This window comes from Manis javanica, chromosome 5 (assembly GCF_040802235.1).
Source record: "Manis javanica isolate MJ-LG chromosome 5, MJ_LKY, whole genome shotgun sequence".
Taxonomy (NCBI): Eukaryota; Metazoa; Chordata; class Mammalia; order Pholidota; family Manidae; genus Manis; species Manis javanica.
In genome coordinates this window covers 102,591,077-102,614,128 of record NC_133160.1, presented here as the reverse complement: position 1 = coordinate 102,614,128, position 23,052 = coordinate 102,591,077, and the positions used below count along the sequence as shown (strand labels likewise).

At 39.1% G+C, this 23,052-nt stretch overlaps 1 protein-coding gene across 6 annotated transcripts in view; it reads left to right on the top strand.

The window, feature by feature from the left end:
• The window catches only part of AFF1 (ALF transcription elongation factor 1), a 203,901-nt gene that overhangs the window by 148,777 nt on the left and 32,072 nt on the right, over positions 1-23,052 (top strand). For 4 of the 6 annotated variants that reach the window (XM_017641131.3, XM_037021130.2, XM_017641147.3 and 1 more), the window contains 4 exons: positions 1,775-1,819; positions 6,482-6,568; positions 8,683-8,719; positions 11,944-11,995. In XM_017641131.3, coding sequence (XP_017496620.3) covers positions 1,775-1,819; positions 6,482-6,568; positions 8,683-8,719; positions 11,944-11,995 — 221 coding nt within the window. The remainder of the gene's footprint in view (positions 1-1,774; positions 1,820-6,481; positions 6,569-8,682; positions 8,720-11,943; positions 11,996-23,052) is intronic. The other 2 variants (XM_017641143.3, XM_073237329.1) reach the window with 1 other exon arrangement.

Below are 23,052 nucleotides of genomic sequence, written 5' to 3'. Positions count from 1 at the left end.
GTCATTAGGAAGATCAGAAAGTCTTTTAATGTCCTGAAGTTGTAACTTTCTATCTCATTCTGTCTGAAGCAGCAGGCAAATCTTTTTTGCTCTCATTCCAGCATACTTCACTCTTTCATTAATTGCCAGATGGATTCCCATCCTCATTCCAGCAACAGAGGGTGAGGAAACTATTTGACCATAGTCAATAGTCATATGCTCTGTTCTATTGATCTATCTTTACCTTCTAATTGTTATTTTTCCTAATGATGCATGTGAAAAATTGAAATCATAAAATATATTTTACTCCCAGGTCAAAATAGCACTCATTTCTGTTTTTCACATTTGTGTAAAAATTTTGGTTACTAGTTCTGGTCCAGTTTTTTAGGCATCCCTCAGTGATTTTGGGGTGGGGAGAAGCTGGTTAGTGAGTGGGTCTAGCTGCCAACATGCATAATGCCTAAAGGTAGGCTGACAGCACCAGCAGATAAAAGAGCTACCCTTTATTCTTTGCTTAAACCTCCTAACTTCCAAACCCTATCTCAAAAATAGCAAACTTTCAAACAGTTCCCATGAAATTGACATGTTTTATAACCAGACCCAGGCAGGTCAAATTGCACTTGAATTTTGACATGTCCATTAAATTCAGTCCCGGGACAGTGTGAATGTTTTATGTGCTCTTCCTTTCCTTTTTCCTTAAACTGGAAAGAGGGAAATGATGGAGTTAATAATTCCTAGCTCAGGAATTAACAACCAATGCCATGTTAAAGTACACTCAGATAAGCAGTGTGAGCCAAGAAAACACCCTTTTCTCTCTACTTTCTGGCTGTGAGGCAGGTATCAGACCAAACGGCCCAGGAAACCCAGTGCTTGGTGCACGGCGATGACAGTTGCTATGTGTTACATGGAACTTGCCCCTGGGCACCTGGCCAGGAATTGACACAAAGCAAAAGTTGCTATTCCATTCAAGTCATGGGATTTGGTGTATGTCCCTATTTAAGGAAAAGTGATTTTTTTCCTCCTTAGATTTAACTTTTCCATTTTTTTTGCACTTAAAAACATGAAGGCTATAAAATGGCATTTCCTAGACTACCTGTGGGGGTGGTAATAACAGCAACAGCCCTCACTTGTTCAGCTGGGAATAAGGAAGAGGCATAAATAGTGGATCATTCCTCCAAGACGCTGGGTAATCTCCTCTCTCCTTAGGATCTTTCTCTGGAAAAATACTTTGCATGTGTGTACATATATGTGTATATACACACATATATAAAATGACACTGACTTGAAGTAGGACTAAAGACATATAACAAAAGAATTTTTGACAGGTTAGAATATTACAAAATAATCTACCCTTGATTGGATATTGGGCTCCCTGAAGGTCAGAGGATCGCCATCTTTGTGTTCATTTAACTTGGCTCATTGGACAGATGTTGCTGTGAAGCAGCAAACTGTGACACCAGTGTTCTCTCTTTCTGCCTCCACTTTTGTTATATCTGTTAATCTCCTAGATTGACTAATGTACTAATTTTCTTAGTATACACATTTTCTATAAGACACTTTTGACCTGAGGGTCGTAGTCTGCCATTGTCTCCAGCGGAACCCTTTCCCTCATGATTAAGTCAGGTTAATTTGGTCTAATTTCATCCAGAATGTGAAGTTCTTAATACTTAGCTAGTAAAAGGTGGGCCCTGAGCTGATTCTGCTTACAAGAGTGTTGCTGTATTAATGCCAGCATCTACTAACACCGTCACTGTAGTGGGGTTTGTGGCTAATCTTTCTTGCCTTTCACTTTCAGCAGACTTTCTCCAATGAAGTCCATTGTGTTGAAGAGATCCTGAAGGTTAGTTCATTTACTGTTTCTTTCTTGAAGAAACATTTCAGTAGGCCGTCAAATATTCATTTATTTTGACATTCATGACCAGTTGCCATTCTAAACTCCTTTAAACTGCCCCCCTCTCCACACATATACCTCCAAAATCAAAGTAAACCAGGACAGTAACAAAGGAAGTCTAGGACACCATTGAACTCTCTGACAGATTTTACTGACTAAAATGAAGCCTACAAATACCAAAGCATTTGGACCAGAATTTTAAGATTTCTCTCTTTTCTGTTTGTCCATAAGGACTCAGGAGAGTTCACTCACATCCCAGAGAGAAAACTTCCCTGTATTGAAGGGTTAAATAGTGCTTGTTTTACACCTCCTGGTTTTTTTGTAGGTGACACCTCACATGTATGGCCTCATCTTCAGTGAGACCATGCATTTTTAAGGAGATAAAAAGAAAAACAGTAGAAAGCTAATGGACATCTTTAGACCTACCGTGAAGGGTTATTTTTTACTCCTGTTTATTGAGATTGTGCCATGAACATTTGTGTGTCTTCTACAAATGCATCATTGAATCCATTAATCCATTTGCTCAGTTTTACTTGCCCAAGAATGACAAATTCTTTCTAGAATTCTATGAGCAGGGGGAGGGGTTGGTGGGAAGAGGATGATAAATTTTCCTCATGAATAGAGGCTGCTTTCTTTTTATCAGAAGACTTATATGATCTAAGTTCCCCATTTTGGCTTTAATTTCCAAGAAATCTAGAGTTAAATTTAATGCTCAAATGATGTAATTGTAATAACTTTGTTTATATTAAGTAAATTGCTTTATTTCCATTTCTCCTCTATGGTTATAATTTTTCATCCATGTCAGTTTTAATGATGTTGTTTATCTTTTATGATAAGGTGTCCGGGGTTTTTTATTTGTTTATTTTTGGAAATAGATATATACAACATGTTACATATAACATACATATAACCTATTAATTTGTATCTTTACTGCCCACTTTTTCCTCAAATATCTGCTCACCCAGGTTTTTCCTTTAATTTTTCATTGTAAAGTATGAATGAGGTGGCACTGAAACCAGTAATTAAGTATATTGGTTACCTTCTCACTTGTGACATTTTTGACAAAAGTCTCTTACCAAATATTTGGAAAACAATTCCATCATTTTTGTTTTATCATCTTTCTCCTTCCTTTGTAGTTAAACTTTCTGAGAAAGAAATACCTCTAAGGGAAACATACTTTATACTTCTAAAAATGAGACATTTTTGTCAACCACCTAGTAAGATTAATAATAAACAAGTTATCTTGATCAAGCTTTTGTTTCATCCTCTCCCTCTGGCATTTCTGAAATTCTTTGGTATGATGAGTCATAAAAATTACAAATGACTTAGTTATAAAATATGGCCTTAGCATTTTCTCTGAAATTGTGTGTGGCTTGTTTTATAGTTATTTAAAAAGGAAAAGCAACAATATAGATTAGTTGTCCTCTGTGTATGTCAGATGCTTCTCTTAGATTTTGATGTGTGTTAATATACGACTTGACATATCCTTTATTTAGGATGATGGTATTAGAGCATCAGACAAGCATTTTTAGTTTATTAAACTTATTCATCCTGCCCCCCACTGAGCCAAACATCACTTTAATGGGTTCTTGTTTATCTGGAAATGCTTGAAAGTAAGTGGTTAATACAAGCAACAGGTGAGTATTTTTCATTTGGAAATCATAAACAGAATGCAAATAGAAAGGATGTTCTGGAGTGAAGAGGGGCATGGGCCTTTGCATAGTACACACTTGGTCTGTCTCCATTCTCTGTTTGTGGTCTCGGTTAAGTTGTGTGTACTCTCTGGGTCTCAGTTTCCTTATCAATAAAATAAAAGGCCCTGGGTTGGTAGATGATTTCAAGTCCAATCTAGCTCTTGTTCTCTGATGCCCATCCAGATACTTTCCTTTGCTTCGTGATTCCTGTTCTTACCTTGTACCAACAATTTATAAGATTGCCAGGAATCCTAACACAAATTTTTCTGAAGGGTGATAGAAGGAGTAATAGTTTCCTAACAGAGAAAATCAGTCTTACATTGTTTGGTTTCTGGTGGGAATATTTAGGGTGTAAGTGTTCTAATCAAGGGCAAGTGGTGGCCTTAACTCCTACAGGCTGAGAGGGTAAGGAGATAGCAGACAGACATTACTGGAAACCAGTAATTGGTCATATGCAAGGATCCAGACAGGACAGTGTGCCCTCAGTGGGCAGATGGAAACAGCTCAGGTTTTCTACTTATGGTGCTGTGGCCTGAACAGCCTCCTGGGAAGTCAGTGCAGTACGTGTAGACATGACCATGCTGTGTAAATTAGAGTCCCTGGAGAACATAGTGGGGAAGAGGATACATAATAGAAATGTCAGGCATTGACAAGTGCTGTGAGTCAAATAGCAGGTCAGCCAAACAGGGGACTAGGCAGAGTAGAGAGTGCCAAAGCCTCAAGGTGGGAGCAGGTTGGTGCATTAGAAGAATCACGAGAACTAGACAGTGTGTCTGGAGCAAAAGGAGCAAGATAGAGAGAAGGGACTGGACAGCAACCGTGGCACTGAGGAGGCCAGGACCAAGGCAGGTGCCAAGTGATTTATCCCATTCATGGGATGAGTCATGTCAGAGTGGGAGCGAATACATGGCCTTGAGACTGGGCAGTCTCCTCTCCTTATGGCCCCAATTCTCCTAAGGCCTAACTCTCTCTGGTAAGCGAGGCCTTAAGGGAAGTACATAAATTCTTTCAGACTATGGCAAACCACTTAGGACTTGAAAGAGTTGATGTTCTTTCCAATTGCCTAATTTGATAGCTGGAGCAGCCTTAGGCATTGAGAGCACAATGGGTGTTTTTTGGACATAATTGGTGACTAATAGTCATTGATGCCATCAGATTCTAAAGAAATTCTTTAAAACAGAAGGGCGATTACTTCTAAACACCTTCTCAATTAGTTATTACATGTCTTTACATTGTAACAATAATGCTCCTATATCTTTAAGTATAGTCAAATCAAACAGGGAGCTCTCTGGGGCAGTATTGAAATTCTTTTAAAAAACTAGACTTTAATTAAAAAGTTGTAAAGCTTTTAACTTAAGTGCTCTTTATGACCATGTATCCAAGCATGTTACAGAAACTACCTGTACCACCTTGAAAAATAAGCAGTGTTAGCCCACCTGTTACTGAGGACAGGCACTGGATAGTCCAGTGGCCAGAGTTAGGGTTAATGCCGGTAAGGGTCAGAATTAGGATTCCAGTCTGGGACTCTGGCTCCAGGGCTATTACTCTTTCTCTTATATTTTAGTACAGACCTCCTCTTTTGTACTGAACAAAGCAGATGATTAGTCAGTAGGCGAGGCCGTGATGCCACCTTTAACAAAAGTTTCTCCAGAAAGCTAGCATCAGTTACTTTGCATGTGGCTGTTCCACGTCAGTTACGTTTGTGCTGGGATGGCAGCACCTAGGGAGTGGCTGTGAGGAATGGCAAGGGGAGATGTGCACAGAGGCTGGGAGTGGAAGTATCTGCTAGAGCTCTACCTCTAGTTGTTGCAAGGATCAGATGGATGGCATTCCTGAGGTAACGGAGAGGTTGGTCAGCCCTTTGAGAAGAGTGATGTGTGGTGATGCACAGTGTATTCTGCAGGTGAGATAATACAGCATAGTCTGGGTTCACCAGCTGGCTGATAGAGAGTTGCCTGTTGATGTTGAAGCCAGTTTGCCCAAGCATGTCTGCATAGGTGGGAATGGCCTTTTGTCTCTCAGATTGGGAAAGCAGAGGGGCCCATAGCCTGTGCTGTCAGCTGTTAGTTCCAGGAGACCTGATCCAGTTATTCTGGACCTCAGTTTTCTCATCTGTAAAATGAAGGGATTGGTGTTAGCGATCTCCAGTGCCGTTTTAACTCATCAGTAAAGTATGGGTGTGTGCACTTGCATGCATTTGCAATTCGACACCTTTAATCTGACATTGTGTTTTCCACTAGTTTTTTTTTTTTAACAAAGCAGAATATATCTCATGGATGTGCTTAGAAAAAAAGAATTCATGTGAAGATAAACATGTTAACTTACAAGGTTTGTTTCCATGAAAATAATGAATAGAAATGAAACTTCTGCTAATGGAAAGGGAAGGTAGTAATTTTTTTAAGGCTGTCTCCTCCAAAAAAAGTTCTTAGGTACTAATACTGTGTATCAGGGAAGGGTCAAACCCATTAAAACTCTCCCAAGTGGAACAAGTGACCTGAATTACTTGTTTGCTTAAGTCAAACAGGAAAGTTCTTCTTCCTTTGAACTTAAATAATTCCAGGAAATGCAATAAAGAAGCGGAGGGAGAAAGAAAGCCTTGAGACTCAGTTATCACAGTTGCATAAGCTCTGGTAATGCCTATTACTGTGTATATGCTTTATAATATTCGGACTGTTAAGACTATTCATGTTCTACTCACTTGTTTTTCTTATTTGAACTGATTTCAATTTTGTAAGTTGGAGATCTTCAGTTTTGAAGATAGTCCATTAAATCATTTTTTTACAGAGTTAATGAAGTAACTTAAGATTTTGCTTTTCACTTACCATCAGTTCACTCTACATTAAATTTAAAAAGTTAAATAATAGCAAATATTCTTTTTATAATTTACTTTTTCTTCCCTTTCTAACTCTCTTTCCAGGAAATGACCCATTCGTGGCCTCCTCCTTTGACAGCAATACATACTCCAAGTACAGCTGAACCCTCCAAATTTCCATTTCCTACAAAGGTAATTTCCTGCAGGTGTAGCAGGCACTACCTCCACACCAGTGGAAAGTCTGAAGTAGTGAAGTAGTACTGTGAGCCAGGTTATTGAGCATTACTTGTTGAAATCTTTGGAGATGAGGTTCAGTTTTCAAGTACTTTGACTACTAAAGTGCTTCATAAAACTTTCAAACACTTTACCCTCCAACAACATCTTACATTTGTATAGGGTTTTGTAGCTTATGAAAGTGTTCAGGACTTTGCAATAGTCAGTCATTTATGTGTTCTTAGAGATGGGAAAATTGAGGTATAGGGAAATTAAAAGTGATGTAGGTTGTCAACTCCTAGTTCAGAATTTCGATATATGCATATGTATGTATCTGATCCTTGTATATATACATATGTATATCTTATACTTCTGGTACCTTTTAAACTTACAGTTTAATATGATCAGCTACATCAAGACTTTTTAATAGTGAATCAGCTACTGACTTGCATGTTTCTATTGAAATATTTGTGAGCAGTATACTAAAAACACTGCCATTTATCCTCTTTTTATTTTATTTTTTGTTTTTAGTTTTGGGTAGCTTTCATAATATAGAAATACCTCCTTCAGATCAGTGTTCTGTCCAGTCTGGTATGCATGCCTATTGTTGGTATATTATAGCTATTCCTTCCCATGATCTTGTTTTCAAAAGAGGTTATAGCTACCCATACCAGAATTTGTCATGTTAAGTAGTTTACATATTTTTTAATGATTTTTTTTTAAGTTGTTTTAAGGAAAAAGATGTGCTTAAAAAAAAATCTTGGTTCCACACCAAGGAAAAAATAATTTGTTACTTTAGCACATAAATGACTGACTTTATTGGATAGTCCTGAACACTTTCATAAGCTACAAATCCCTATACAAATGTAAGATGTTGTTGGAGCGTAAAGTGTTTGAAAGTATTATGAAGCACTTTAGAAGTCGAAGTACTTGAAAACTGAACCTCATCTCCAAAGATATCAACAAGTAATTCTGTTCTCTCGAGAGAACAGAAGCAATGAAACCTAGTTTATTCTTATTTTTTTTAACTTTCTTTTTTTTTTGAGAGGGCATCTCTCATATTTATTGATCAAATGGTTGTTAACAACAATAAAATTCTGTATAGGGGACTCACTGCACAATCATTAATCAACCCCAAGCCTAATTCTCAACAGTCTCCAATTTTCTGAAGCATAACGAACAAGTTCTTATATGGTGAACGAATTCTTACATAGTGAATAAGTTCTTACATGGTGAACAGTGCAAGGGCAGTCATCACAGAAACTTTCAGTTTTGATCACGCATTATGAACTATAAACAGGTCAAATATGAATATTCGTTTGATTTTTATACTTGATTTATATGTGAATCCCACATTTCTCCCTTATTATTATTATTGTTTTTTTTTTTTTAAATAAAATGCTGAAGTGTAGGTAGATGCAAGATAAAGGTAGAAAACATAGTTTAGTGCTGTTAGAGGGCAAATGTAGATGATCAGGTGTGTGCCTATAGACTAAGTATTAATCCATTAAACTTTCTTTTTTAATTGAAGTAGCATTTATATACAATCTTAGATTGGTGTCAAATATACAACACAGTGGTTCAGCAGTTACCCATATTATTAAATCCTCACCCCCACTAGTGCAGTTACTATCTGTCAGCATAGGAAGGTGTTCCAGAATTATTGGCTATATTCTCCATGCTAGACTAACATCCCTGTGACCAACTTACATTATGATTGAGAATTTTTGTGCCCCTTTATTCCCTTCACCTACCCCAACCCCTCCCCAATGGTCTCCACCAGTCACTTTTTAGTGTCGGTGCATCTACTCCTATTCCGTTCATTTTATTTCGTTTGTTTTTATAGTCCACAATATGTGAACTCATGGTATCTGTCTTTCTCCACCTGGCTTATTTCACTGAGCATAATACCCTCTAGGTCCATCCATGTTCTTGTGAATGGCAGATTTCTTTTTTATGGTGAATAATATTCTGCCACAAAAACAATTTTATGTAAAAATTAGATTTATCAGTGTTTATCACATTTAGTAGTGATGCAACCTTAGATTTATAAACCTTAATATTTAAGTAACTAGAGATTTTTTTCCTTCTAGGATTCTCAGCACATTAGTTCTGCAACTCAAAACCAAAGTAAGTAAATAGGTGGAATTGATGATTGCATTAGAGAACAAATAATGGTTTTTACTGTTTGAATATAAAAAATATAATGAAAAATGCACAGCAGAGATAAGGGCTTCTGTGTTGCAAGAATAGGAAGAGAAGGCGTCTGCTGTTGTTTAGGTGGAATTCCAGATTGTTGCAAATAGCTGGTGAAGATACCTTAGCGAAGTTTGTAATAAACATAATGTGGTGTTACCTGACGTGTGGTAAATATCTGGAATGTGACTCCTAAAGCATTGCAACCCATAACTGTATATAAGTCTAGGTTGGGGTATTTTATGTGTTTTTTTCTTTTTTAACAAAAATTTTTCCAAGGAATAGCTCACACAGTTGCTTTAGTCCTTCTAGATGTGTTTGCCATATAATTCTTGTTTGGTCCCTTCCATGGATTGTAAATACTTGAAAATTCAAGGGGAAAATTACTAGAACGTTAACTCTAGATCCAGCCTTTATCTCCATCAGTAACCACCTGGTTCAAGAAATGCCTTGTGGCCCAACAGCATGCCAGGCATTTCAGGCCCTGCAAACAGGACCAGTGTGTGTGTTGAGGTCTCTTAGCTCGTTACTATATAGTGAGTGCCTGAGTTGGGCGGCCTTAGTTCTCAGGAGATGGGGGACCAGAGTAGGCGGGGGTGTTGCAGGAGAAGGTTGCTCGTAGATACTCCATGCAGGTGACTCTTCAAATCTCCCCACCCATCTCATTCTTTTCCCTCACTTACATTTTTCCTTTAATTATTCTGTTGTTTAAATTGCAAGGATGTGAGGAGAGTAAAAAAGGTGAGAAAAGTAAGAAACAGAATTTCTTTCCTCTAGAATAGGGGTGGTAAACTGGAGCCTGAGAATCAGGTCTGTCCTGTAGCTAGTTTTTGTAAAGGTTTTATTAGGACACACCTATGTCCATTCATTTTTTATTATGCTACAAGGTAGAGCATGCAAAGTCTAGAATATTTACTGTCTGACTTTTACAGAAAATGTTTTCTCCTCTACTCTGGAGATACTGAAAAGATGTTGCCAAGAACTCATAACTAACCAATTTTCCCCAAATGTAGAGAAATAAATTTGACCGTCTTCCTGCAGTGTTGTATAGGTAGGAAGGTTAACTTTAATAGAAATTGATGGCTTCTTGGGGAGATGGGGAAATCTCGCTTGTCAGCCTCTCAGCAGCCCAAAAAGAAATAACCAGTGGAGTGGCACAAGGCTGCAGGTGGCTCACCAGCTTAACTGTGCATGGGGCTGCTGTATGCCCCTTTACTTCTTACATTTTTCCTTTAATTATTTACTTCTAGCTCACCCCCTGCCTCCTGCCCTCCATTTATTAGGGCTGCCAATCATGCCAGGTATATGGCTTCTACCGGCTTACTCACAGTTTACATGATTGCTAACTCTTGGCTTAGAAAGACCTTTTATCCTTCAAATGTTAGATTTTCCTCTAGTAAAATACAGTTGAAGATGAACTAGTCAGCATTTTCTAGGCCAGGGATGGATAACCCTCTCAGCCTGTGGAGGGTGTGGGGTCAGTTCCTCATTGCTCTGACTACAAGTTTTCAGACACTGGCTTATCTCCCATAGGTCGTGGCTCAGCGGATGCCTACCCTAGGGTCTTCTTTACCTTTCCGAGACTGTTTCGTGGGGCCCAGCTAGACCCTAGTTGTGTGTCGGGTGAGGAGGAAATGGAGTTTGTGGATACAGCTTTTACAAAAATAGAGTTTGACATATATTTCTCAAAGTATGCCCAGCATGGGAATTCATATTTCTTGAAAAGTTATCTTGCGTTTCGTGAGTCCGTAGAGAATGAAGCATGGGGATTTTACTTGTACACTCCAGTATTTATGCACATAATAATGCAAAAACATGCTGCCTAAGGATAACAGGAACCTGTGGAGCTTAGTACCCAGTCAGGGTGACTGTGTGAACATGCCTGTGAGTGGTCAGAGGAGTGATATTAGCCCATCTAAATTTGTAAACCTGGCCCTAGCTTTCTAACCAGAAGGGGAAGCAGTTTAAAAATGTGTAAGAGCTGCTGCCACCATGAGGATAAAGTGATTAATTGCAAATATTCAGGGGCCTCCACATGACATGTGTAGGAGATCTCACTCAGCCCTGTCTCAGAGGCACCGTACTTCCAGTCCACTTCAAGTTTTGTTTCAGGTGCCTGTTAACTCCTGTCTAGGCAGCACAGCAACCTCCCAGCACCTTTGTTTCCTCCACATTTAGCATTTCCTACTCCCTTCTAGGTTAGGCCAGGGTGTACCACTGGAGTCTTCTTTCTGAGGTGTCTCTGAATGGAGCCCCTATTTAGACCTTTGATGGTATCTCACTGCCCAACAAATATAGCTTGAACTTCCCATCCTGGCATTCAGAGCCCTCTAAAATCTGACTTGCATCCTGTCTTTCCGTGCTGTCCACTACACATTCTACACCTGAAGGCCTTCCCCACCCATCTCTCCCTCTTGCCAGCAGTCATTCCGTGAAAATCTCACCCATCCTTTGTGATACCATCCGTTTGGTTCCTTTTTCTGAGTTGGCATCTGTAGTCATTATCAACAGTGACCATTCTCTATAAATTCCTGAGGCCATTAATGTATGTGATTGGTTTGTGTGCTTATCTCACACTGCCTAGGCTTGTAGGCATTTGTGCACCTCTTTGATGTCCCTCAGTCAGCTGTAAGTTCACCGGAGATGGGGGTCAAATGCCTAGGACATGTTGGTATCCACTGGCAGTCTGTAAATAGCTGTTGAATAAATGAATGGGGGCATTGCTGTTGACTAATGGAGGGACAATGTGGGGGTGCACAATGGGCCAAGGACGGAAGTTGTACAAAGGGAGTGCTGGCAGATGGATCACTGGTAGGTGAGTGAGGGCGCCCTGTCTCGGTGCTCCTACACACATTGAGGGAATCTCCATCACGTAGGAAAGTTACCAGCAGCGTGGTAAGTGGTGCTGCAAGCAGGGCTTTTCAGAGGTTTTTGCTGTTAAGGGTTGTTCAGTTCTGAGCATTTCGTCTCTCTAGAGGTATCATAACTGTCCTTTTCTGGTAGTGGGATTGTGCCAAGTGCAGTGTATATCACTCTGATGGACAGAATTTAAGTACAAAAAATGTTTAGGTACAAAGGACTAAAAAGGGGGTTTATAACTAACAGTCTGTTGAGTGTGTGTCATTATGCTGCTCTGATTGTTTTTCCCTCTCCCACAGAACAACATGATGCATCTTCAAAAGCCCACACCAACTCTCAGCAGGGGACTTCGTAAGTAAAATACTTTTGTTTATTAAACGTTCGTAATAGAACATTGTAATTTCCCATCTATTGCTTAGAATTTTCCCCCTTGCTTCCCAGTAATGACTTTCATGGGATTCTGCATTGTAAAGGGAAGAAATGACCTCTGTTTAGGGTTTTGTTCTCCTGTTAAAGGTTTAGGTACCATAAGAGGGCTTGCTAAGGGGTTTTCTCAATAGAAAGGCATTTGAGCCACTATTTACATATTAGCTATGGAAATTAGGTTTCGCTTTATAAATTTTAGCTTAAATAGCTTTAGCATTTGGAAACAAATTTGGGGGTTGTGCATAATTAAGATTTGCTGCACTCTTTTGGCCTAGTTTTAAAGAATGAGTCCTATTGCCCAGCTGTTCTTTATTAAGGCCAAGTAAGTCCAGATAATATTTTAGGTTTTTGGAACAGTTTAAACTACATAATAAAGATTTTAAAAAGCATTTTGACCCAATTTGTCATTTGTTGATGGTACTGAACTAGTATTTCTTTCGTTCTGTACAACGAAGTGATTTTGGGGGCTAGGGGAGGAAGCCTTTCTTTCCTTCAGCATCTAATCAGTTACATGGAGTTGCTGGTCTCGGGAAGTCAAGGCCAATCTCCAGCTTTCCTTCAGGCACAGTATTAATCTGTGTATTTTGGCAGAGAGGATTGCTGTGGATTGAATATTTTTTCAACTGTATAGTTGAAGCAGAGAGTTTATTTTGCCTCCTCAGCGTGACTGAATGTGGGGCTGGGTCCCGTCAGTGTTCCTGAGTGCCAGCTCCTCGGTGCTTTTTTTTCTTCATTTCTCCATAGCAAAATAAGAAAAAAAAGAGAATATAATGAGATTGTTTTGAAAGATAAATTTATTGTAGTTTGAAGGATGGGTTTTTGTGTGTAATAAAAATCTGTTTCATTTGTGGTATTGACAGATGGTGGATTTTTGCTTGTTTTTATCATCATTTACTAAAAAAAGTTGCCCTATGTCAGCTATCTTTTTCCATTTTACTATTTTGGCTTTCTTTCCTTTTTACATCTTTTTTAAAAATTCTGACTTCTTCATGTCTAGAATCACTGACTTAGATTACATTTAAAGAAGGAGAAGTTTTGTTGAAACAGTTGATGGCTGGTAGAGAATAAGCGGCTCTCCATCCAGGGACCACTACTGTAGTGATTGTATGGAAACTGTAACTTCCGCAAGGTTTTACACCTTGTGCTTTTGTAGTGGCTGATAGTAAAGCACTTGGAGCATGAAAAACCACAGCCATTGTTTTCTGGGACAGCAAGGAATAAGGGATTGAATAGCTTGCATCCCATTTGGCAGTGAAAATAGAGGGGGCAGGTCTCCAGGGAGCAGCGTGTGGAGGCGGCACCAAGGAAAGGAAGCAGCTGTGTATCTGGGCCTGTGGATAGAGGAGGGAGGAGGGTACACGGGCCTCTGAGCCTGAGCAGCAGCTTCAGACTGAACAGATGGAAGTTACACTCTCCTACCCCAGTTTCCATCACCTGTGAGCCTTGGGTAGTTGGTAGAGACTTGACCATTTTCTATGATAGTTTTGCTACTCAGAGAAATATTTGGGTAGGTCTCCTCAGTGAGTTAGACCACTGAAATCAGAGGTGCCTGCAAATTTATAACACGTATATACTTCTGTCTTGTGATATATGTAGCTTTTCTTCATAAAAACTATTTACCATATATAAAATTACCTAGAAAACAGTACTTGTTAAGATCCTAATGACTTTGAGAGGTGTGAAAGCAGGGCCTCATGGAGGTAAAGAAAGGGAAGAGCGGTACAGGAGAGAAGGCAGCACAGGGGCTGGGTGGATGGTGAGGGTTGTGTGGTTGTGGAGATCAGGGGTGGGGTGCTAGCACAAGCCTGCAGGGAAAAGCAGTCGCTTTCATGGGGATGAGATGAACGCAGTGTCCCAATTAATTTGTAAAGTGCAGTTGTTTCATATTTAGTATGGCCAGTCATCCAGTGCTCGCAGGCTAACTTGATCTGGTAGCAGCAGTAAGGTTCTTTGACCTACAGTTGAACTGTTTGATGGACACGTACAGTGCCAGGGAGATAATCTAATGCACTTTGAATGTCAGGAAAAAAATGTTAATTACAGGTCATTTGTACTTTGGCTTTAAGAATCAATCTAGGTCTTAATGCTTTTTCTTGCAGACTTAACTAGTACTTGGGGGTCCTTAGAAAAATGGGGTGGTATGTATGAAAGGAGAAAGGGTGTCTTACACAGAAAATGAATTTGTGAAGAGTCTGTATTACCTCTTCCATCCATCCAGACTTGGGGCAGGGGTGTGTGTTAGTGGTAGAAGGATGTAGATCTGAAAGAAGCATGTGCTGAGTCCTTTACTTTGAATCTTGTAGTTGAAGCTCTAGTTAGTTCTCTAATGATGGAGTCCCCTACCAGGCCCTGCAGAGAGGTAATTAGCTAGGATGTTAGTGGTGTTTGCCCCTAAATTTAGGGGAGGGGATGTTGGCTTAAGGGCTCCTGACTTTGGAGTCCTCTTCTTTTCCAATCTGTTGAATTCCCAGGGCAAAGTGCAAAGTGTTGCCTTTTTTCAGTGTGTGGACTATGTCTCATGCCAGTGAGGACAGTCCCCATTCTGAGCAGGCAGGGACAGCTTACTGTTGTCCATGCTGCTGTCAGCCTCTCAAGCGGGAGTCTGTGCTCATGTTTCAGAAACTAAAGCAGTTGATGATATTATTGTATCACTCCTTCTCCTTTTCCGTCTACTACCGTGAAACTGGCCAAATCCTTACTTGAAGTTGCTCTCTTTTATTTTTCTTATTTTGCCTCAGAAATCATCAATACTTACTTAATCAAGAGACAGAAATTAGCCATTATAGCAATTTGAAATTTTTATTAACTTACATGGAAGTTTATTTTGAAGTGAGGAAAATACCGAGATGTGAAGACTGGGATTAAGATTGTCCTGGAAGTTTGATAGTAAGAATGGTGCAAAGTTAAAGGCTGGGAAGAGTCTGGTACCTTTTTAAATGAGCCTGAGTTTTCAGCTTTTACATTATTGTTTTTTAAATATGTTGATAAAGAATTAAGTAAGACCCATTCTATCAATTTATTGTAATATATAATCATCACATCAGGATGAGTGTCAGCTGAAATGTCCTATAATTAAGTCTGAAGAAGTGGCTTACTTGTACTAGTTTATTTAAATCATTTAGACTAGATTAAAAATTTGTTTCCTTTCCAAGATACTTCTTTTTGTCTTATTTCTAAATGTTAACTTATATTACATGAAAGTGTTTTACCTGGATGCTTTACTTCAATAGCAGCTCTAACTGGAAAGTGTTACTTGCTGATAGGTAATATGGAAAATCCCCTAATGTACACAGCTTATAAATGACTTGTCAGTGGAACCATACCCCGGTTCCTAAATCACAGCTCTTCAGCTCTCATAAAAACAAGGACAGACATTCGTCCTGGTTGGTCAGCTGTACGCTGGCAGGTCTGCACTGCCCCTTCAGCATCACAGTGTAAGTGGAGACTTGTTCTTAATGATAATTCTCAGGGCTCAGTACCAGGCATTGCTGGAAAAAGATACACCTCATTTTTCACTCTCAATTTATTTGATCGAATGATTGAGAATCTAGAATTATTAGTGTTCGTAATTCTTTTAGTAACTTTAGAAACATTAGGAGGTGCTTTGTTCTCAGGATAAAACACTGAGATGTAAAATGAAAGAAAATAAGGAATGTAGCTTTTTCCCCCCTCCTTAGGTGAGTTAATGTTAGCCAAGCTATGGAGAAATGAGTTTGTAAGATTGAGTATTGAAGAATTTCTGTTATTCAGTGAAAGCAAACAAAAGGAACACACTGTGCAGTGTTAAAAAAAATCTATGTCACAATTATAGTCAGTAGGGTACACTAAACCAATACTTAGAAAATAGTGAAACTCTCAAATGTTGAATCACCTCTTTCCCTCATCTGCCCATGCTGTAACGACATTATGGTAGAATTATAGTCTCTTGGAATAGTCAGTCAAGCTCTCAGACCCTCCAGCCTTAGCATTTTCTAGCAGCTCTTGCTGGACAATATTTGACTTAACATTGTGCACAAGTTCGTGCTAGAAACTTGAATAATGTTGAAAGGATTTTCTGATGAGGCTGTGAAATGAAGCATGTTTTAAATAAATATCAAAATACTGCTAAGATGGTTGAGAATTGGCCTCATCAAAGTAATCATCTTGGAAGCTTTACTTCATCAAATGATGTACCCATGGCTTTGAATTCCTTTGGGAGCTTGCCTTCAGGGTAATACATACTACCATACTTGGTCTTAGGCCAAAGGCCAAATAAAATGGCTTAAGAAGAATAAATTTATCAAGTGCCTGTTGTATAGTAGTAAATGTTAAGTAAATTCCTTTGTTTCTGTTCTACAAAAGAAAAATCATACTCACCATTCTTTAACATGCTCTTGACCCCAATTACATAAATATTAATCTCTCTGAGCTTGACTCCAGGTGACTTGGAGATATTTCTGAAAATCGCCTCTATTCATCCATTCGATGTAAAATTACTGAACACATGCTGTATTCCTGGTGCTGCTTTTAGATACTTAGGGGAACAGTGGCCAATAAGACAATTCATTTACCTCATCTTGTAACTAAATGTGGTGGCATGAAATAGGAGCTAGGTGATGTGATAGTGACAGGCTTGGGGAAGGAGTTTTTTTGCTTGGTGGTGGTACTTCTGGGACAGGGAGGTCAAGAAAGGTCTCAGAAGAGGTGACATTTGATCTGGAGCTTAAATGATGAGAGAGGCAGAGAATAAAGTCACCTTTAAAAGGGGCTTGATAGATTATGCTGAAGGCTTTGAAGGCCTTTGAAAACATCTTGGAGTAATTCTTATTGGAAGTGACAGCTTTCAAATAGCTGATCTGCATATGTAAAACACAGTTTTAAGGGAACCGTTAAGGCACTATTTAAGTCTCACTTTTATTGATAACTGCTCATTTTTAGCAAGTGACCCTTGAATAGTTTGAGCATGGATCGGAAGATCAAATAAAGTGTTTTAATTCACTAAGAATCTGTTAGCCCTAAAGGCAGTTTGGGAGCCCACTCTGAGATGCTGGGTAGTGAACCAGCAAGGTGTTGTCAGCTCCGTAAGAACTCACATTGTTTCTGTCTCCCACCCTGCAAAGCCCCCCCACCAGGCCCTTCATAACCTCCCTCCCTGCCTCCTCCTGACCAGCCTCCCTCCTCCCATATGCAAGTACAGTTCTGTCTGGCCTCCAGCTGCTCTCTGTACTCTGATGACTCCACCCTCTTTCCCTTGACCTCCCTCCTCCCTTCACGTCTTCCCCTGGACTTCATCCCCTTGTCAGTGCCCTCTTCCCTAACTACCTTCTGTAGAAGAGCAACCCACACCCTATCCTTTCTCTTTTATGCTTTTACTCCCCTTCATAATGAGAATGTGTATTTTAGTTGTTTATCTCCCTCCTCCAGACTCTAAGTGCCATAAGAGCAGGGATTTCTGTTTACTTAGAGTTGTATCCACAGAGTCTAAAGCAGAGCCTGGCATATAGTAAGTACTCAATAAATGCCGGAGGAAAAAATATTACACATAAACTTGATTGAATACCTTTAAGCATTATTTGATGGACATTAGCTTTTTTCTTTTGAGAGGGCATATTGATCAAATGGTTGTTAACAACAATAAAATTCTGTATAGGGGACTCAATGCACAATCATTAATCAACCCCAAGCCTAACTCTCAACAGTCTCCAATCTTCTGAAGCATAACGAACAAGTTCTTACATGGTGAACAGTGCAAGGGCAGTCATATCACAGAAACTTTTGGTTTTGATCACGCATCATGAACTATAAACAATCAAGTCAGATATGATTATTCATTTGATTTTTATACTTGATTTATATGTGAATCCCACATTTCTCCCTTATTTTTTTTTTAATAAAATGCTGAAGTGGTAGGTAGATGCAAGATAAAGATAGAAAGCATAATTTAGTGCTGTAAGAGGGCAAGTGTAGATGATCAGGTGTGTGCCTATAGACTAAGTATTAATCCAAGCTAGACAAGGGCAACAAAACATCCACGGATGCAGAAGATTTCTCTCAAAACAGGGGGGGTGAGGTTCTGAGCTTCACCTCTGTTGATCCCCAATTTCTCACCTGATGGCCCCCCTGCGACTGTGCCTGTCTTAGGTTGTTCCTCCCTTGAGGCTAACCAGCCGTCTTCCGGGGTCATACAGGGAAATGTAAAGTTGGTAAGTGAGAGAGAGAGAAGCAATATTCTTTGAAGAGGTTAGCTTTTTACTTCTTTGCAGATTTATGCCCTGTGGCTTCTATGCCCAGCATTTGTCTTGAGGTATCTTTACCACTTGGAAGAATTATGATACTCGGTAATTTTCAATATGAGGCACAAATTCTACTAAAGGGCTGTAGTTAGGAAGGAAGACGAAAAGCTATAGAAGTAGCAGAGGGAAGAAAACATGGGAAGATTGATTATTTCTTTGACATAACTTCTTATACAGTAACATAAGCATGTATAGGTTTTAACAAAGTACTAATTAAATTGCGCACACACATTAACAATAGGAATACAGATATATAACAAAAGGAGACCTACAATTACCGGCCATATCCAGTGAAACCAAGAAAACCAGTTAGGTACCCTAGGCATTTGTGAGAACTTATCAATAATATGATGGATATTGTCTAACTGAATTTGAATAGTTTGAGAAAAATCATACAAATTAAAACAATGCATTCCTGGGAACTGTTCACATCCCATATGTTCTTTTACCAGTAGATAGTCTATAGTAGCACGATTTTGGAGCACTGCAACTTGCACCTCTCCTAATTCTTCGTTGAGTTCCAACAGTACAGAACCAGTCAAATTTGTTGTTTTACTGTATGCACAGGCCAGCTTAGATATCCCCTTCTGCATTCCAATGGCAAGTCCAGGAACCGGTGGGATGAATGCAGCTACAACTGCAACAGCGCCAGGATCTTTGTTCAAGTCTTTTGATGATCATCTTCTGGAATGACTCTTCCAGAGGATGTTGATGTTGGAAGTTCTTCGTATCGTATCTTAATTCGTTTTCTGGGTAGCCAAATTAGGCTTTGATACTCTGTATAAACACAAACAAACCCTTTTCCCACACTTTGATATGACCTTTATATGATTGTGAAGAACCAACTGGAGACCAGGAACTGCCTTTTTTTAAGAGAAAGAAATATTATCAGAAAAATGTACTTCCATAGCTGATCATCCGACACCCTTTAAAAGATCAAAATTAAGGATATGTAAAGCATGCATTAATCATTGATTTGCAGTTAATTTTATCCTATCAGGGAGTAATCCCCCCCCTTTTTTTGTTATCATTAATCTACAATTACATGAAGAACATTATGTTTACTAGGCTCTCCCCTTCACCAAGTACCCCCCCCCCCACTACACCCCATTACAGTCACTGTCCATCAGCATAGCAAGATGTTATAGAATCACTACTTGTCTTCTCTGTGTTGCACAGCCCTCCCTTTCCCCCACCCCTCACATACATGCTAATCATAATACCCCCTTTCTTCTTCCCTGCCCTTATCCCTCCCTACCCTCCCATTCTCCCCAGTCTCTTTCCCTTTGGTAACTATTAGTCCATTCTTGGGTTCTGTGACTCTGCTGCTGTTTTGTTCCTTCAGTTTTTCCTTTGTTCTTATACTCCACAGATGTGTGAAATAATTTGGTATTTGTCTTTCTCCGCTTGGCTTATTTCACTGAACATAATACCCTCTAGCTCCATTCTATGTTGTTGCAAATGGTAGGATTTGTTTTCTTCTTATGGCCGAATAATATTCCATTGTGTATATGTACCACATCTTCTTTATGCATTCATCTACTGATGGACACTTAGGTTGCTCCCAAGGACATTAGCTTTTCAGCAGTGATTTTTCTAGATTTTGATTCTTGTTCAGTATGTCCCTTTTAAACTAGTATTTGTCATACTTACTGTTTTAATCATGTTCATATTCAAATTTTCCCTCACTGATACTCTGGTGATTTTTCTCATTTCCTTATTTGACCTCAGATAATCTTCACTTCAGCCATGGAGTTGGAAGAATCTTTTATACCTGCAGCAGCAGTTATCCCCTTGTCAAAATCATAAACTTCATTACTATAATAAATCATGTACTGAGTGTCTTTCCCTCTATTTTGTTAGTCCATAGTCTCCCATACAGAACGTCACCATGAATTTGAATTCTGCCAACTGCTATCACCATTTGGAGAGTTCCCCTTAAAGGTTGTGTCACAACTGCTTAAGATCTGCTTTTTCATTTTTTAATTTATTGTATATGGGGACCTCTTTATAGTTTGTAGCCTTCCATCATCTCCTTCAAAGGATTTGTAGTCCTTATTTCTGCCCTTTATCAAAAAAGAAATCAGAGCCTGATTGAATTTAAAGTTGAGGGGAATTTTGCATCTGCTGTAGATCCTTACCTCTTTTCCTGTACTTTGTTACCCATTCTGTCCCCAAATCAGTTTTAAGTTGTGAGATTGTTCAAATTCTTACACATTTTATGTGCTTATTAGCGTTTTCTGAAAAGGATTGCTTTATTTACCATTTTGAGCATACCTAATACCAGGGCTGAGATTAACTGCATATAACTACTGTGAGCTTGCCTTCACTTGTTCTTTCACAAATTGGATGTGTGGCCTGATCACAGGAAATGTTAAATCAAGAAATCTGAAGTTTATTTAAATGGTTTTTTGGTTTGAATTGAGATGTTACGGAATATTGGCAGTAAAGTCTTTGGCAAGCCCAGTACTAAGGAATGGAAAAGGAATAAAGGCTTATTTTATGTGTCTTCACACAGTAGCAGTTGGACTTGGAGCCACTGAAACATGCCTGCTGGAACCTGTATGTGGCTCTTTAAGCTTCGCAGAACAGCTGCCTGAAGAAGGCATTTATACAAAGGGGTTCGAGGCTTGTTTGTAACCTTTAAGTAAAAAGTTTACCTAACCAATAATGTAAAATGCGGTTAAACCTACATGGTAGTTCAAAGAGTTGCTTTACCTGCCCGTTGGCAGCTTTCAAACAGGGCCAGAGTAGTCCATATGGTGTCATAGCTTTGAAATAACTGCTTTGTCTTGGAGTTCGTAAGTGAAATTTGTTATTTGTCCAATTTAAAATATATGTAAGGTTTAAAGTTCATTTATTTTCGTAAGGGCAAATAGTATATTCACTCTATTCTAATACAATAATTTTTTCTTTTAAATCACAGTCTGTCTCAGTGGGTTCTGGAGCTTAGGTCTCATGCCATCAGCTAGGTTTTCCAGGCGTCGTGTCCTCTGTTCGCCAGAGTAAGGCGGTCAGATGGGCTGGTTTTGCATCCAGCTCCAGTGTGTTCCAGTGTCATGACCTTAGGCCTCTTAGGCGGACATTCAGTTCCTGTTGGCTCATCCGCAAAATGAAAGGGTATATGTAGTGAGACAGCCCACAGTGCTGCAAGTGAGGGCAGTGCCTGTGCAGTTCTGGTCGCATAGTGGGCACAGCAGTTTGGCCGGTACTTACTCATAAGGGGTGCTTTTAATTCACACAGCTTTTTAGGGTACCTGCTGTGTTCTAGATACACAGGATAAGGTGAAAATGACTTGATCCTGCCCCAGAAAAGCTCACAGTTGAGTACATCCCTCGTGGCTGATGTTCTCTTGACCTAGATTTTATTGGTATGAATGAGACTGGGTCTGAGAAATTTGGTGCTCTTGTAGTGGGTGTAGAAATGCTTACCCAGATGTGCTGGCACTAATTTTGGCCCTCTTCACATTCACGGGCTAGTTCTGCCCTCGTAATATGTGAAGTACAGGATGGTACATGAGTGTACGTGCCCTCAGTGGGACTATTTGTGGGACAAGTAGGGAAATCAAGCAGCTGAGTCCTGTAACATTTTTTCCTTATCTCTAAAAATACCACCTTTACCTGTCATCAGGTTGCATTTTCCCCAAATATAGAGATTCTTTTTTTCTTTTTTAATCAAAATGGCATTTGTGATTTTCTACGTCAGCAAAACTTACTGTTTTTAAGTAAACTTTTTTCTTCTTAGAACTGCATTACATGTTTGTTATAACAAAATTTCAGTAAATGTCTTTCTTCCCCCATAGCATGGTGGCTGATGTCAAGCTATCCATCTGCTGATTTAATAAATTGTGGCTTCTAGAAGATTCTGTGGTTACTGTTGACTGGGTTGACAGACATGATACACTATGCTGATTTTCATGTCAAATAAATTATACCTATGAATTTTAATGAAATAAAATACCATGTGTGAATCTCTAGTACATCCTGCATATGTGATAGATTTTGTTTGACCCTGTTGGTTTACCATTGCTTTTGACTGTTTGTTTGGGGGTCTCTTTAGCAGTCTTCCTTCAGAGGTCACTGTCCCTCTGCTCTTCAGGTCCAGAGTAAATTTCACACTTGCTGGCTTATTTTGTTATTGTCTATCTAGTGCTACAAAGGGGAAATTTTCAGAATATGGACATGTGTTATGGTCCCTTTTATATCTTTAGAGCAAGTAGAGCTGAAAGAACATATACATCCTGACCTACTGAACATATTTTGTATACTTTCTGACTTACATTAGGAGAATATATTCATGGAAGCTAGGAATTGAGTAGCTAGGCAAACAGTTTTCAAGGTATTTAGTCCCTTGCTTCAGCAGGAAGTGTGGTTGGATTACATGATCATTGACATTTCAGGAAATTAAGGCAAATCAGTTTTATACCAAACAAACCCAATGGCTAAGAAACAAAGAAGTCTATTTACTGTGGTTTTGTTGATGGTGATTAATAGAATACACTTTGTTAGATTGTATTATACCTTACATTTATTCTGAAGATGTATCTTGTATCTTTTGCTTATGTATACCCCAGCCAAGCCACCATTTAGCTGTAAACTTGTTGGGTGGTGTTTTCTTATACATCATTATGATTGCTACTGCCAAGTCCTACATCTGAAGGCTGTGTTTTCTAACCTTTGTAAAATATGAATTTGGCTTCTATTAGATAA